Source organism: Chanodichthys erythropterus, chromosome 3 (assembly GCF_024489055.1).
Source record: "Chanodichthys erythropterus isolate Z2021 chromosome 3, ASM2448905v1, whole genome shotgun sequence".
In the NCBI taxonomy this organism is placed as follows: domain Eukaryota; kingdom Metazoa; phylum Chordata; class Actinopteri; order Cypriniformes; family Xenocyprididae; genus Chanodichthys; species Chanodichthys erythropterus.
Genome location: NC_090223.1, coordinates 26,478,339 through 26,494,884, shown reverse-complemented (window position 1 = coordinate 26,494,884; position 16,546 = coordinate 26,478,339). Strand labels below are relative to the sequence as shown.

Below are 16,546 nucleotides of genomic sequence, written 5' to 3'. Positions count from 1 at the left end.
AAAACAATAACATATATAAATAATAGATTACATATAAATAATAAGAATTAAGAAGAACATCCTTGCATCAAAGATTAAGAGGGTCTTATTTCTCTCCTCTGACCTCTTGATTTAGCTTTTCACGCTTTGTAAACTTGTCAGCAAACCCTGTGGTTACTCAGTCATACACCGAGCAGAGAGGAAGAAAATGCAATTGTCGAGAGAGATCGAGAGAAAGAGAGAGAGGTCGGATGAGTAACAGAAAGGAAGGAGTAGAGTGATAGAGAAAGAGAGATCCTCCTGACAGATGGAGGTAAAAAGGGAGGGGCAGATAGAGCAAGAGCGGTAAAGAGAGGAGGATGAAGAGTAGGTGGTCAGGTAGACAGACAGACCTCAGCATCCATGGTGCCTGTGCAGACAGCTGTTTGACAGACAGCTGAAGGCAAAGGGTAAGTCGTACACTTCCAATATTAAATGACTGCTGGGTTGAGCAATGATGTATTGTATCTAAAAATGATGTCATTTTACGAACAGCGAGTGACACTTAAGTCGCAATTAAAAATGGATGTCATTGCATTATATAACATTTCACAAGAAGAAATTTGTTGGGTTTTACATGATAAAACAATGGATATACCATTGAAGTCTAAGTGTATTGTGACTTTTTGTGGATGTGAATCAATCTGGAGTTCATTCACTAAAAATCCCTAAAAGTAATCGCAAAATGACACAAAAAGTGAGTAGAAAGTTAGTTCTGAGTAAAGATGTAGCAGGTGCCACTTGTTTTAATAATTTGTCGTCTGATGCAACGACATTTAGACATTTTTAAGTGTGACTAAAGTGTCCAGACGCTTACGGTCATTGTATGGGTTGATTATTAGTCGCCACTCATTGGTAGAAATATGAGTGGTAGATATATTTAGTTAATTCACCAACACAAATTAAAATTGAGTTCCTATTAAACTTCATGTGCTCTTAAGAATAACCCAAGAAGTTAGGAAATGCTGAAGCGTTATGTGAAACCGAGAGTGTTGAACCAGATGTTAGCAGCGATCACTCAGATCACAAGTTGAGGTTCAAACTTATGTCAAATAAACTGCTATCCAAATTAGTCAGCGCTCACTTTTAAAAGTGTTCAAGTAAAACCGCACCGTCAGTGTATTCTGTAGAGTGTCCCGTCACTGTTTGCTATCTCTCATTGCTTTGACAGGCAAGGCATCTTCAGGGACATCGGTCTACAAGTGCGCCTTTTTACAAGAAGTTACCTTACGGTTACAGCTGAGGGTTTCTGTTGCTGTCTGTGGGTGTCATTTTGTAGTGTTAGTGGAAATTGCCTGTATACAGATTGACCACCCACTCACAAAGAGGGGTGCGCTGCTGACAATGGCCCACTCAGCAAAAGAGCCAAAGCTAGCTTGCGTCATATATGCGAATCTGAAGTTCACGTCAAGAATTTTGCAATGGAATTCAATATGCGTGCTCTGCAGTTTACCCTTTTCTTTGGGCAACATCCTGTCAGGTAAAAAAGCCACAGCGATGCCGTTTAAAAGTGAAAGTCTGAGTTTTAAAAATTAAAGCTCCTCTGGTTGACTGGCTGTTTGTATTATTATGCACAGATAGAGCAAATAAAATAGTCGACAATTATGTAAAAACATTTAGAATCGCTTAAATGGACAGTTCACCCAAACATGAAAATTCTGTTATCATGTCATTTGACACCTTTTTCAGAGTTTTGTCATTCTAGACATTTATCAAAATATCTTTTTTTGAACGAAAGAAAGAAATAAAGTCATACAAGTTTGAGTGAACTATCTAACTATTTAATCTTAGGTGCATAACTGTGAATCAGCTTCTTGAGTGCTAAATAAGTGTTTGGACGTATGATTTTTAAATTTATATTTAATCATTTCTGACGCTTTTATCCAAAGTGACTTACAAATGAGGAGAACAATAAAAGCAATCAAATCGACGATAGGGCAATGAAATATAAGTGTTGTTGCAGTCCCAGTAGCCTACACATAGCATAAAAATAATAATAAAAAAAAAATAGATAGAGTAGAAATATAATAGAATAGTAAGTGTCAAGTGTTTTTGCCTTGCAGATGACAAAACGGATAAAACATTCTTTCATTGCAGAGATTGGACCCAGAACCTTCGTATTCCCTTCCCAGTTCACCGTGACTAAACTTAGGCCTCCTTGTCAGGAGCAATATTTTGTGCATTTCTATATGTGTCACACTTTCAGCCACAGGTAAAAACCAGCTTCATTTGCGGTTGCGCTCTTAGTCATATCTCCATAGCGACAGTTTGTGACCTCATAGCACTTTGTTACTGAGTATTAACAGATCACCATAGATCTGATTACCACACCAGATATCATCAAAGATATTGATTTTTAGACAAAAGATTAGGGCAACCACAGTTACACCGTATTGAGTAAAATTGTTAACCTCCTATAAATGATTAATATGATTATATGAGTTATTATGTTCAGTGTGTATTGCACTTATTGAGTGTGCATCACTTATATTGATAAAATATTCAGTGTTGCTACCTGTGTGGTAGGCTATATTAAGTGTTTAATGACTCAAAAATAAAAGTTCTCATCATTTAGGCTATTCACCCCTCCAGAACTGATTTGCAGAATGCCCAAGCTAATCACGCCCGTATAATGAAAGTGAAAGGCGACGGAAACGTTCGGAATGTACCTCGCTATTGAAGTCACGGTTCGGATTCGGTACAGCAGGAGGGAGAAAACTAAACATAAAATTGCATTTTTTTTAAAAAACAACAACAACAAAAACTGTGGTTTACTGAACAAATTGTGTCTGTCTTTAAATAAATTCAATTATAAATATAGCTGCAAGCAGCAATTATGGGGCCAAGCACAAAAACGGCACAAGAAACCAGCCAACACGGCTGGGAGCATCAGACCAACTGCAACAGTGAACAATTAAAGACGTATTAAGATCATTTTAGGCATAAGAGCTGAAAAATTATCAAAAATGAGGATTTACTGGTTCATAACTTTCGACCAATAGGTGGCGATGTGTCCAAATTGTTGTGGTATGGTCAGAGTGAGGTGACAATGACACTTCCAAAGTTTGGTGTCAATATGTCAAAGCACTGAAGAGATACAGCTTCAAGAGTCATTTTTGAATCATGCCTCAAATTCTTTGCTCTGGTATACAAAAACGGTTTGACATATGGACTTGAAATCCATAACTTTTTGTCGGCATGGTCTGAAGATGACACGGTTCAATTTTGGTGAAAATTGGAGCAACGGTCTAGGAGGAGTTCGAAAAAGTAGGTTTTTGAAGAAAAACAATATGGCGGACAGGAAGTTTAGCTGACTATAGCAAATGTGATATCTATGTTCTCAGCATGACCCAAGGAATCTACTGAGACCAGTTTCATTACAATTGGTGAATACAGTCAAAAGTTATTAGCATTTTTGTAAATTTTGTTATAACTTTTGACCACAAGGTGGCGCTGTGCCGAAACTTCTCAGGCTCCTTCAGGGCATTGTGCTGATGACCCATACCAAATTTATGAATTTTGGTCAAACTCATCAGAAGTTATGAGCAAAATAACAAATTTTCATATCTCCACTCCAGTAGGTGGCGCTGCACCGAAACACTGTATAATGCCTCAGGTCATGCTTGTGATGACATGTACCAAGTTTGGTCTAAATATGTCAAAGCATTGTAGAGATACAGCTTCAAGGGTAATTTTTGCATCACATCTCAAATTCTTTGCTCCGGTATACGAAAACGGTTTGACTTATCGACTTGAAATCCATAACTTTTTGTCGGCATGGTCTGAAGATGACACGGTTCAATTTTGGTGAAAATTGGAGCAACGGTCTAGGAGGAGTTCGAAAAAGTAGGTTTTTGAAGAAAAACAATATGGCGGACAGGAAGTTTAGCTGACTATAGCAAATGTGATATCTATGTTCTCAGCATGACCCAAGGAATCTACTGAGATCAGTTTCATTACAATTGGTGAATACAGTCAAAAGTTATTAGCATTTTTGTAAATTTTGTTATAACTTTTGACCACGAGGTGGCGCTGTGCCGAAACTTCTCAGGCTCCTTCAGGGCATTGTGCTGATGACCCATACCAAGTTTTGTAAAGATACGTTAATGCGTTCGTAAAATACAGCATTTTAGCACAAAATTCAAAATGTCCGACGGCCAAAATGGCCGATATGGGAAAATTGGATATCATTCGACTCGGCATGATTCCCCGAATCCAACGAGACCAAATTTATGATTTTTGGACAAACCCATCAGAAGTTATAAGCAAAAATACCCATTTTTCATATCTCCGCACCAGTAGGTGGCGCTGCGCCGAAACACTGCATGGTACCTCAGGTCATGCTTGTGATGACATGTACCAAGTTTGGTCTGAATACGATAAAGCGTTGCGGAGATACAGCCTTACTTCTGTTTTCGCAAGCACTACGTACAATTCGTTCGTGAGTTTTTCGAAAACGGTTTGAGGAATCAACTTGAATTCCATAACTTTTTGTCAGCATGGTCTGAAGATGATCTGATTCAATTTTCATGAAAATCGGAGTAACGGCCTAAGAGGAGTTCGAAAAAGTAAGTTTTTCAGAAAATTCAAAATGGCGGAAAAATTTTCATGACGGAAAATGACGTCATATGGTGCGATCGATTCGTCTTGACCCAAGGAATCAGAGGAAAAAAGAATTTTGTGGTTCAAAAGTTATTAACATAAACATAAGTGCAACTTTGGACAGCTGGTGGCGCTAGAGGGATTGAGATAGAGACTCCAAATTTGCTGTGGACAAAGGTCAGACTGTCCTCTAACTGTGTGCCAAATTTCACAACTTTCCCGCAAGCGGTTCTATGGGTTGCCATAGACTTCAAGAGCGGAAGAAGAAGAAGAATAATAAAAAAAAAAAAAAAAAAAAAAAAAGAACGCCAACAAGAACAATAGGTGCCTCCGCACCTTCGGTGCTTGGCCCCTAATAATAAAAAAAAAAAAAAAAAAAAAAAGAACGCCAACAATAACAATAGGTGCCTCCGCACCTTCGGTGCTTGGCCCCTAATTACATTTTTCTTAAGGATAAAAAAATCCTTCTCTGCTAATGCTGTAAACTATATAGGGAGCACTTTCTTGCACATTATTATAATATATTAATGGTTATAATTAAGTTGCTATTTATTTTTAGATAGCCTATAATAATCAACACACATAAAAATTGTATGCAAACATGTAAACTTTATATTAACAGTTTTGCATTAACTTTATCTTTTTGTACTCCACACAGTGGCCGTCATAACTTGTTTTCATGACAGATTTATTTAAACATAGGCTACATTAAATAATCAAGACAGGTTAAGTAAAATATAATGAATATATCAGCTGATGTTGTGCATATATGTAGCGAAAGAGTTCATTTCGCCAGCGAACTAACAAGCTGTGGACAATGAATGGCAGATTCTGAGGTAAATGCTACGTGACTCATTGTTTACAAGCTTTTTTTTTTTGATGTCTTTCCACGGCTGAAACACTGTTTGAGCGATTACACAAGATATGATACGTTTCAGTTAGTTGTACTGTAACTTTCAACATACCTTCAGATGTTCATTTATATATTCTGTAACTAGTAGAGGAAGAGATGATCGCGTTCACTCACGCTCCCGCTTGAAATGAGGCTCCTGCACTGTACAGTGATCGGTCACGCCACTTCAAAGAGCGACAAAACAGCATTTATTGTTTGATTTCGTGATAAAATGGACAGAATTTCGGGGTTGAGACTTTGTTTCTTATCAAAAGTAACAAAACACAGAGCTTATTGCAATTATTGGTGGTTAAAAGTGGTTAATGGGCTATACAACTCTGTATTTGTTGGTTAACGAACCGAAAGACGCATACCGAATGCATGTATACCGTCACACCGATAACCGATATATTGGCTGATAAATCTAAATCCAAATTTTTATATAATTTTTGAGAGCCTGATTACAGAAACAAAAGTTTCACCATTAAAAGCCATGTCCCAAGCACACAATTATAATGTTTTCATTATAATTTTATGTAGCCTATATGAGACATGTTGCACTTAACTGTATTTTCCTTTTTGAATTGACTCCAATCATATTTCAAGCAATTCAAAACCATCATGGTGAACAGTGCAAATCTGAAGTGTCTCAGCTGAAGGAAATAATCCATGATTTATCGGCTTTAATATATATATCAGCCAAATTTTCTTATTGGGCCGATAACAATAACATTAAAAATTAACATATATCGGCTGATACTGATATATTGAAAATCCTTTATACAAATGCTGTTTTTTTTTTCTTTAAGAATGATGTTTTATATGTGTGTTTCAGATCCAAGTAGTGATGAAGGATTACTGGTATTCTCCTCTCTTCATCTTCATCATACTTTATGGAACCGGCCAGTCCAAGAACACACCAACAGGTACCCAGCAAACACTTTAGTATTTGGTTCCCGCTTAGCTGTTCTTTTTTTTTTTTTTTTTTAAATAAAATAATGTTCGCAGAACATTGCAGGGAGTTTTTTTTTTTTTTTTTTTTGAGACAACCTAAAAATAGATTAAACAATGTTCCTAATGATTATTTTTAAGATTTATCTTTACAACCATAAAACTACTCATACAGAACTTTCCCTTTTTTATGATTTTTTAGGGAACTTTCTGCAAACCTAGAACAAGCAGTCATTCCTAGCACTTCATTTTCGCATGTACATACTATATATACTTATTGTAGTAATTACAGTAACTGAGTAATAACTAGATACTAGTCCTGAACCTAATCCTAAACCTAACCTTAACCCATGTAGTTGCCTTATATTACTCAGTACCTTCTTGGTAAGTACACTGTAAGTACATTAAAAGTGCATGAACTGTAAAATGAAGTGCAATCAATCATTCTATATCCGTAAAGAAAGCTTTCCTAACTAATCAAATTTAAAAAGGTATGTTTCAGGAATGTTCTGGCAGCCAAATAATATTAGTTGGGTATGTTTATGTGCATCTGTGTTTTTCAGAAACAAGCTATTGCTCAAAACCAGGCCCATTTCTTAACTTTACAAGTATTGACAGACAAAGTAAATGTTTACTTGTTTTCTATTAACTTATAATAACATTTGTCCTCTGGTTTTACCAAAAAACAGAAGATCTTTCCTGTGTGAGCGACTACTTGTCCAATATTTCTTGTGTGTGGCGGAGCTCTACAAATTACTCCGGCCAGCGATGTGAGCTTGTGGGGCAAACAGACAGAGAAAGGTTTGTGATTTTAGTTTCATGTCTCAGGATGGACACATTTATCATTGATAAATATACCTTCTCAAATGTGAACTGAAGTTGAATCTGTGTGCAGATGTGAGCTGGTGCCACTGAGCAGTCAATCACATTCTACCAGAAGTTGTTCTATAACCTATAAAAAGCATGTGAGTAGAAATAGATCGATTTTAAGTTAAATTACTATCAGCATGTATTCTCTTCTTACATCCCACCCTCTCTCTCTCACACACAGTACTTTTTTTTCATGAACAAAATCTGGTTGAGTGTCACCTGTAATGGATCTGTCAGAACTAAACAACATTTTCAGCCTGGCCGACACAGTAAGTGGATTCATTCTGCTGTTAGTGGGTTGTACTGTAGATATGTTTAAAATGGCAGGTTAATGTAAAAAACACAAAAAGAGCGACTAAAATTGGAGGAAAGCAAGGGTAACTGTAACACAATAAATTTGCATGGAAAACGATTTTGCTATTTGAATGAGAAAAACATTGCCATCACAATACAAAATTTGATAATAAGGGCGTTTCAAACATGATTAAGGTTTTTGTTGTTTTAATAAAAACTTCAAATTCCAGGATTGGAATATAAAGTGGTCTGGACAAAATCAATTATCGCTAAAATAAACACAAAACAGTGCATTTCTTGGTAAGCTGTGCATAAACTTGGTATGTAAATTTATAAAAAAGACATACCTCATGCAATTTGCTTGTGGTTACTCCTCAGCAAACATGACTTCCGTTCATGGACGCCTGTTTGACGGCGCGGTGTGAAATACGCACTCTGATAAACTTTAAAGGAACTTTATGCGACTGAAACGCTTCTTATGTAATATGTCGTTTTAAATCTGTTTTTTTTTTTTTTTTACACGCATCCAACCTTTTGTTTTTATTTTATTTTTTTGCGTTCAAGACATAATTAGAGGGTTCAAACACTGCAGATGGAGCTGAGTATGTTTACATTTATGCATTTTACATCACAGTCAATTATTTGAGAACAATTGAACACATGATGACTTAGCACCATACTCTGCATGTTTATCAATGTCAGTGTTCTCTTGTTTATTTGTTTTTATTTATTTGAATGACAGTTAAGACTCAACCACCAGATAAGCCCATTGTAAGCATGGATAACATAACTTGGAGTAAAGGCAGAAATTTTCCAGAAGACATAACGGATTATGAATTCCAGCTGCAGTTTAAAGCCGCACATGCAAGATGGGAGGTAAGCAAACATTTGTGTTTGATTTACATGTTTTATTCAACATTTACCTAATGAATTTATCAAAATAAAATGGCATTCATTTGAACACATCCTGTCCCAAGTCAATTACAAAATTATTTTGAGTGCAATTTTTTTTTTTGTGTATGATTGCTATAGACAGCAAGGCATTGGAATATCTCTCATGGAAGTTACGTGCTGCTGGACCATCATTTCCTGACTACAGGAGAAGAGTACCAGGCCAGGGTGCGCGTGAAGCCTGTTGAACCCATAAATGATGGTTACTTTCAGGGGCAATGGAGCGACTGGAGTCCTGCTGTGTCCTGGAGGTCTGAGATTGGAAAGCCAGTGAATTCAGAGGATGATGTTTCATCACCAGGTGGGGCCTCTTGCCAGCCCAGTAATATTACATAATAATATTTGTTTGCGAGTTATGACAACAATTTTAATATTTTTGTAGATATGCGTGTAGTTCTGATCATTGGCTTCCATATCTTGCTTGTTCTGGCTGGTCTTTTCTTGGTCATCTATAAGGCAAAGAAAAGCAACCGGTGAGTATTAGATGTGTATGTCTCAATGTCCCTTCTTTAATTTATAACACATTTTTTTTTTTTCTTATATATTCATTTATTTATTTTTATTTATTGAAATCACACAAATCAGAGTTTTTAAGACATGCATGTTCCAAGGTGTGTAATAGTGCATACGTAGATTATACATAAGCAATAAGGTATGAGAGGCTGTGCTGTCATGGCTGAAGGGCGTTGTTAGGTACGATGCAAAGCGGAGTGTCTGCAACCCCTTCAGCCATGACTTATTCACAGTACAGCACCAACCTTGAGCACCTTATTGCTTTTATAAAACATTTACCATGCAATACAAATATTAAAGCCAAAAAATATGTGTATCAATGCAACTTTCATGAAGTAAAATCACTAAAAGTCTTCCTTCCACCATAAAAAAATAATCCCTGACCGTGAACAGCAACAGAAGTTACATTTTTACACCATTAGATGGCGGCAAAGACTGTCTTTATGAGTTTTACATTGAAAAGACTGAATTGTTGTGAACACGGAACAAGACGCAACAGACAAATGCTTTGACTAACACTGTCAGTCACGGGAAAACCCCTTAACTGTTAAAGGACAAGATATTGCAGCAGACATTTAAACAGATTTTATATTTTGAACATAGGACTGACCTGAAGAAAAATGCTAAATCTGAATGCAGGTAATAAACTCGCTCACTTGATCTTTATCTCACAATACTCTTCTACATAATACTGTAAGCTTTAATGAACAATATCAACTGAGAACAAACAGTTTATGTTGCTAAGAGTGGTTGCTAAGGATGTTGAGTAGTGATACACAGAACTGTTGTGTGAAGCTGTCGTAGCTTCGTTTTATCGTGAATAAAACACAGCTATTGACCAATCAGAATCAAGGACAGAAACTAACCATTTAAGTAACAAAATTAAGTATTAATAGTTAGTTTGACCTCCTGGGGTGGACAAACAATATTTTCTGAAGGGTAAAGCCTTGCTATTGACCCTTTGTTAGAATAGAACAAATATTTGACCTCATTTTTAAGACGTTCAAGGCCTAGTTTTCACCCCATTTGTGGAAAGTGCTGTGTAGGCGTCTGTATGTAGGTGTGTATGCTTCTACCTACGTTATTTCCGTTTAAGCATGTACCCGTTGGTTTTTGTACCTGATGTTTTTGTTTGTTTGTGCATCAGTATCAAGCATTATTATGTCTTTGCAGGTTATTAAAATCAAACCATCAACATGTTCCAGACCCCTCCAGATATTTCCAGCCTCTTCACACCGTTCACGGTGGAAACTTCCGGGTGAGTTCAGCTGTATCTCCTGCATATGCTATGTTAATTTAAAACTAGTTTCCAAAGTGCTACACTACCGTTCAAACATTACTGGGGTTGGTAAGATGTCTTAATGTTTTTAAAAGAAGTCTCAAGGCTGCATTTGATCAAAAATATGACAAAATAGTAGTATTGTGAAATATTATTACTTCTTTGAATATATATATATATATATATATATATATATATATATATATATATATATATACATACATAATTTGCTGCACAAGAAGCATTATGTTTTCAACACTGATTATATATATATATATATATGTATGTATATTAAGATATTATATACATGATTTGCTGCACAAGAAGCATTATTATCAGTGTTTTCAGGTAACTGTGACTTTTTTATCTCATTTTTTTTCTCGCAATTGCAAGTTTACAACTTGCAATTCTGACTTTTTTCTCAAAATTGTGTGACATAAACACAATTGCGAGTTATAAAGTCATAATTGTGTGATATAAACTTGCAATTGTGAGTTATAGTCAGAAATGAGTGATATAAAGTTCCAATTGTGAGATATAAACTCCCAATTCTGACTTTATAACACTATATATATATATATATATATATATATATATATATATATGTATATATATATGTATATATATATATATATATATATATATATATATATGTATATATATAAACTCGCAATTGTGTTATAAAGTCAGAATTGCGAGAAAAAAAAGTCAGATTTGTGAGTTTATATGACTTTATAACACCCAATTGTAGCTTTATATCACATAAATCTGACCTTACAGCTCGCAGTTATGAGTTTATATCTTGCAATTGTGAGTAATGTATACTGATATTGCTGTTTTCACCAGTATAGTGACAATTCACTCTTTCGCTTTCTATGTTGTGAATTCACACCAACGCATTTGAGCATCCAGAAATATATAGAAATACTATTAACATTCTCAGGTTCACACATTTGAACTCTCATGCAAAATCTTAACAGTACAAACTCTCTCTCACACACACACACACACACCCAAGTTTACAGATGTGGCCTAGACCTGCATTTCTTGCAAATGCCTACTCATATCTTCCTTCAACAAGCCAAAAATCACACACACTGACCACATGCATTTCCTCTTACTTGTCCACAGAACTGGCTGGGCTTTCAGAATTCTGTTGGGCCATTTCTCACCCCTCAGTCATGTGACGATATCTCACCTGTAGAGATCTCTGATATTTGGGACCTGTCCTTGATGGATCCCGATGCTCAGATGGCTACTTCCGCGCTTGTTCACTCCAATCAGATGGACTCTGGTCTCGAGAACAGCGGCACCAGCCATGCTTCGTCATCTGGTTTCTCTAACATGGGCTACTTCTATAGCAAATCGCGTTCAGGCTCCCTTTACCTCGAATCCTGCCCTGTGTACTTCACCTATCACCCTGAGGAAGGCACGAGCTCCATTGCCTCGTCGCCTGGGTCTTCATATGACTGTTTGCAAACCCCAAGTTACCAGATGGAACAGCCGAATAGCCCGGATTCAGGATTCGACTTGCCTGGAGAGCAGAATTGTGAGGAAGACCAAGATGATGAAGACATCAATGGCGAGGAGAGGGCCGCGGCAGAAGGACATGCGCTGGTTTCCTTCATTATGTCACTGTCACAGGGTTCCCTCGGTGCTGTTCGGGCAGCAGAAAGTTTCGCTCCGGTGCCCATCATCACACCGTGGTCTGAGCCTGTGAGATCACCCAGCTGTAGTTCCACCTCTGAGCCTGCAGAGGGCGCCGTGGTCAGACCCTCCTCCATGATTGAGCCTTGCGGGAGTGGATATTTGACCCTGAAGGAGATGCAGAAATACAGCAACAAATCCATCTGAACGCCTGTCTATTCCATCTCTGTCAGTTAGATAGACTACTGTTTAATGTTTGGGGTTGGAAAGATTTTTTAATGTTTTTGAAAGAAGTCCTTTATGCTCAGCAAGGCTGCATTTATTTGATAAAAAAAAATTGCATCATTGCTCCAGTCTTCAGTGTCACATGATCCTTCAGAAATCATTCTAATATGCTGATTTGATGATCAAGAAACATTTCTGATTATTAAAAACAGTTGTGCTGCTTAACATTTTAGTGGAAACCGTGATACCTTTTTTACTTTCTTTCATTAATTGCATGTTCAAAAGAACAGCATTTATTTGAAATAGAAACCTTCTGCAACATTATATTGGTCTTTACTGTCACTGTTGATAGATTGAATGCATTCTTGCTGAATAAAAGTATTAATTTCTTTCAAAAAATAAAAAAATCACTGACCCAAACTTTTGAATGGTAGTGTACCGTAAAGATTTGGCTACAAAAACATTTCTGCATTTAATATTCAGAAAATAAGATGCAGTTAACTGAACCTTTTGTGACAACGTGCCCCAATAGCAAGACATATTAAGTTGTCACAGGGGGAACCTTAACAGCCTATTAATAGGTGTAGCATTAAAATATATTAAATAATATCATAAAGGCAAGTTCACACCAAGAACGATAACTATGACAATATCTATATTGTTCTGTTTATTATAAGTGTGCGCTGCAGTTTTGTTGTCTGTCTCTTTAAATGTTTGAGCTCGTTGAAGCACGATGGATTCTGATTGGCTGATTGGCTATCATTCATCAGCTGAAAAAAAATAGTTCTGAAAGTGATTCTAACAATGTTGTTTCACCGTGCCTTTGTCGTTATATTTGTGGTGTGGGCTCTGCTATTCTTTTATATTTCGAACTATATCTTTAATGTAATCGCTATAGTTACTGTCCTCGGTGTGAACGGGCCTTAAAACAGCAAATTATAAAATTCTCTGTTTAAGGGCTACAACAAACAGCTAGTACAACGAGCCTCTTCCTGGGTTGGTGACTTCACTAACCCTAAAATTTACATAAACCCTGCCCCCGAGAACACGCAACAGTGGGTGAGGCCATGTTACTGCATTACAGTACATAACACAAATGCAATAGCAAAATGACAACATGACGTTATAACCGTAACTATACCTGTTCTATCTTCATGCATCATATATTCTCTGGCTCTGTAGGATCTTACAACAGTTCCCACACGAGCGATTTATGGATTATCATGACAGAATATGCTAATCAATGACTTTAAGATAAAAAATCAGCCACATAAATTCATCAACTAACCATTCAGAAAGTGTCCTGCTGCATTCAAAATGTTGTCACGTCTTCTTGAGTCTCTCCATCATTGTCCGACTCTGGTTTAAACATAAAAGACTGAACAGTTTCTTACATTTTCAGTGAGTCTGCGTGAGGTAATGTGAGGCGCTGCTAAGTGCTAACACAGCTCCTGAAACCCCGCCCTCTGCTTAGGAGCAGCAGCTCATTTGCATTTAAAGGGACAAACACAAAAATGTTGAAAAAAAAAAGTGTTTTTAAATAGAAAACCATTATAAAGAAAACATTTAGCCATTGAGTGTGCAGCATTTTTGCTCGCCTGCATATAGTATGCATCATCAATAAGGTAAATACTGAATATGATCTTTTAATAAACACTGTTTTTGTACACAAAAGGCACATTAAGTGTTTTTCACGTTAAGCATTTTATAATATCCCATTGTTTTTAGTGATTATGCAGCAGGTGCTGTATATAAATCACAAGTGCCCAAAGCTTACATTTTGTTCACATGTTTTTGATTTTTTTTCTTTTGAGATGGAAGACTGACAGGCTTGTAATGCAGCTCTATGGATGTTTTACCCGCCAGGTTTCCGCACCAGTCACGTGACTGAAAACTATGACAATTTATTTGCATTAATTCTGAATGTAGTTTTATACTTTTCTATATTCCATTTGAATTAATTAACGAAAAAGTCAAATGTTCTTCACAGCTGCATTATAAAAGCTTTGAACTGTTATAATGCCTATATAAGCTAGATTTAAAGGCATGTTCTGGGTTAAATACAAATTTAGCTCTGTTTGAACATCAGTGCCACTGCAATAAGGAGGATATAGGCAAATTTACAGCTCAAGTGACATGTTTTTGTGTGGAAGAATTGATATTAAGGGCTTTGACAAAAATGCAAGCTTCACATTTCAGTTTTTATGCTCTCTGGAATGTTTTGCCCCATAGGCTTCCATTGTAAGTGCATTATTACTGAAAAAAAAAATGCAATTTTCACATGATTGTCAAGTTTTTTTAGTTGTTTTTTTTTTTTTTTTTTTTTTTTTAGTTTTTATATTTTTTGACAAGTATGAAGGAAGCATCACATTTGTGTTTTAACATGTCTTAAAGGGATAGTTTACCCAAAAATGAAAACTCTGTCATCATTTACTCACTTCCATAGTATATATAAAAACTATATAAGACAGGGACCAGAAACTGTTTGGTTACCCACATTCTTAAAAATATCTTCTTTTGTGTTCAGTATTATGAGGAACTTCATGCAGGTTTAGAAAAACTGAGGGTGAGTAAATGATGACAGCATTTTCTTTTTTGGGTGAACTATCACTTTATTGATTCAACAATGTTTTATTTAGCAAATGTTAATTTGAATATAGCTTATATAACTTGAATTGTTAAAGGTAATTGTGACTACTAACCTTTTATGTTGCTAACATTTCATATTTTCATGAACTGGTTTACTTGTTCAAGTCTCCAAATTCAAAAATTTTAACATTCAAGAACGAGTGCAAAGCATTTGCTTGATTTTTAGCTGCTATTTACTGTTATTTCATATTTAATGCCACTGAATGCTATCAACATGAATATAAATGCTGCTTTTCAAATGTGAATTTAGAAATTCAGGGTGTCATTCTGACTGTGGCAATCCACATAAAGGCTTTTCAACTGAAAAATCTCTCAAGATATTACAACACTCATTTATACTGATATCTGTACATTTTCTAGCAGAATGTTTTAAGGACTTTAGTGGTATTTGAGCATTTCTGGATTGTACCTTTTAGAAAGCTCAATAATAAGCAATTTTTTCATCAAAATAAACTGTAGTATTCACTTTTTTTTTGCAAATGTATGGAAAAAAAATGTTTTTTTATATTATCAAAGAATGCACTTATACAGTATAATGATACTTATTTTATGTTTCTTACTTTTTTTTTTACTTTGTTTATTGTAAGTTTATCCCATAGTCACAGCTCTTACTTATATGTTATTGTTGAGACTGAAATAAAATCCCAAGAAATATAATCTTGTGAGTGTTATCTTTACAAAAATGCTGTGTGTGTGTGTGTGTTTTTGTGACACATCAGGACACAAATAATGCCATGGGTATGACATAGGTATTACAAGGAGAGGGTTACTTATGAGGACCCCATTTTGTCCCCATTTTTTCAAAAGGCTTATAAATCATACAGAATGTTTTTTTTTTTCCATAAGTTTTTTTTTTTTTTTTTTGAGAAAGTAAAATTGTGCACAGTTTTCTGTGATGGGTAGGCTTAGGGGTAGGGTTGATGTTGGACGATAGAAAATACATTTTGCACAGTATAAAAACGATTACGCCTATGGAGTGCGTGCGTGCGTGCGTGCGTGTGTGTGTGTGTGTGTGTGTGTGAATGAGTGGAGCTATTGCAGGTAGTGTGTGGTCTGACATTTATAAGTGCCAGCCCGTTTCCGTTCACTGCTGTGGAGTGTTGCTTGTGTAACCAGAAAAAGTGAAGTAGAAATGAACTCAGTGAACCATAATAAAGTTGTCTTCTGAGAGGAGGAGGAGAAAGAATATGCTTTTTAACTTGACTTTTAACTTGACTTAACGTTACTTAACGTTTTTGATAGCCTACTATTGAACAGCTTGGCATCCTGGTCCTCATATAGTTTGATCTCCCCGCTAGAAGGCAGTAGTGAGCTCATGACTGTGGTATCAGGGATATCTGGATCAAAACCTGATCAAAACCGATCATAACATACAATGTAGGAGTTGTCACGCCTTTTATTTATAAACCACCGTTCAACAGTTTGGGGTCAGTAATGTTTTGTTAATTTTTTAAGGAAAGAAAGACATTTTTATTCAGCAAGAAAGATTTGCCTGCCTGATGGCAGAAAATGACAGTTTAACAGTAGCAGTCTATGGAAGACACGCAATAAAAGAGTAAAAACGTCATTTTCAGTGTATATCTCGCAATTCTGCCTTTTTTCCTCGCAGTTCTGAGTTTATATCTCGCAATTCTGCCTTTTTTCCTCGCAGTTCC

General features: G+C 36.1%; 1 protein-coding gene across 2 annotated transcripts; it reads left to right on the top strand.

Annotated features, from left to right (window-relative positions):
- Window positions 1–292: 292 nt before the first annotated feature.
- il2rb (interleukin 2 receptor, beta) lies at window positions 293–15,535 on the top strand. Of its 2 annotated transcripts, XM_067381539.1 has the most exons (11): window positions 293–428; window positions 6,348–6,438; window positions 7,153–7,264; window positions 7,359–7,428; window positions 7,515–7,602; window positions 8,370–8,503; window positions 8,660–8,879; window positions 8,961–9,051; window positions 9,695–9,730; window positions 10,265–10,349; window positions 11,502–15,535. In XM_067381539.1, the coding sequence occupies exons 2-11, from the start codon at window positions 6,360–6,362 to the stop codon at window positions 12,222–12,224; spliced, it is 1,638 nt and encodes a 545-aa protein (XP_067237640.1). In that variant the 5' UTR covers window positions 293–428; window positions 6,348–6,359; the 3' UTR covers window positions 12,225–15,535. The 2 variants fall into 2 exon arrangements, with proteins under 2 accessions (XP_067237640.1, XP_067237641.1); XM_067381540.1 differs by lacking the exon at window positions 9,695–9,730.
- Window positions 15,536–16,546: the final 1,011 nt, after the last annotated feature.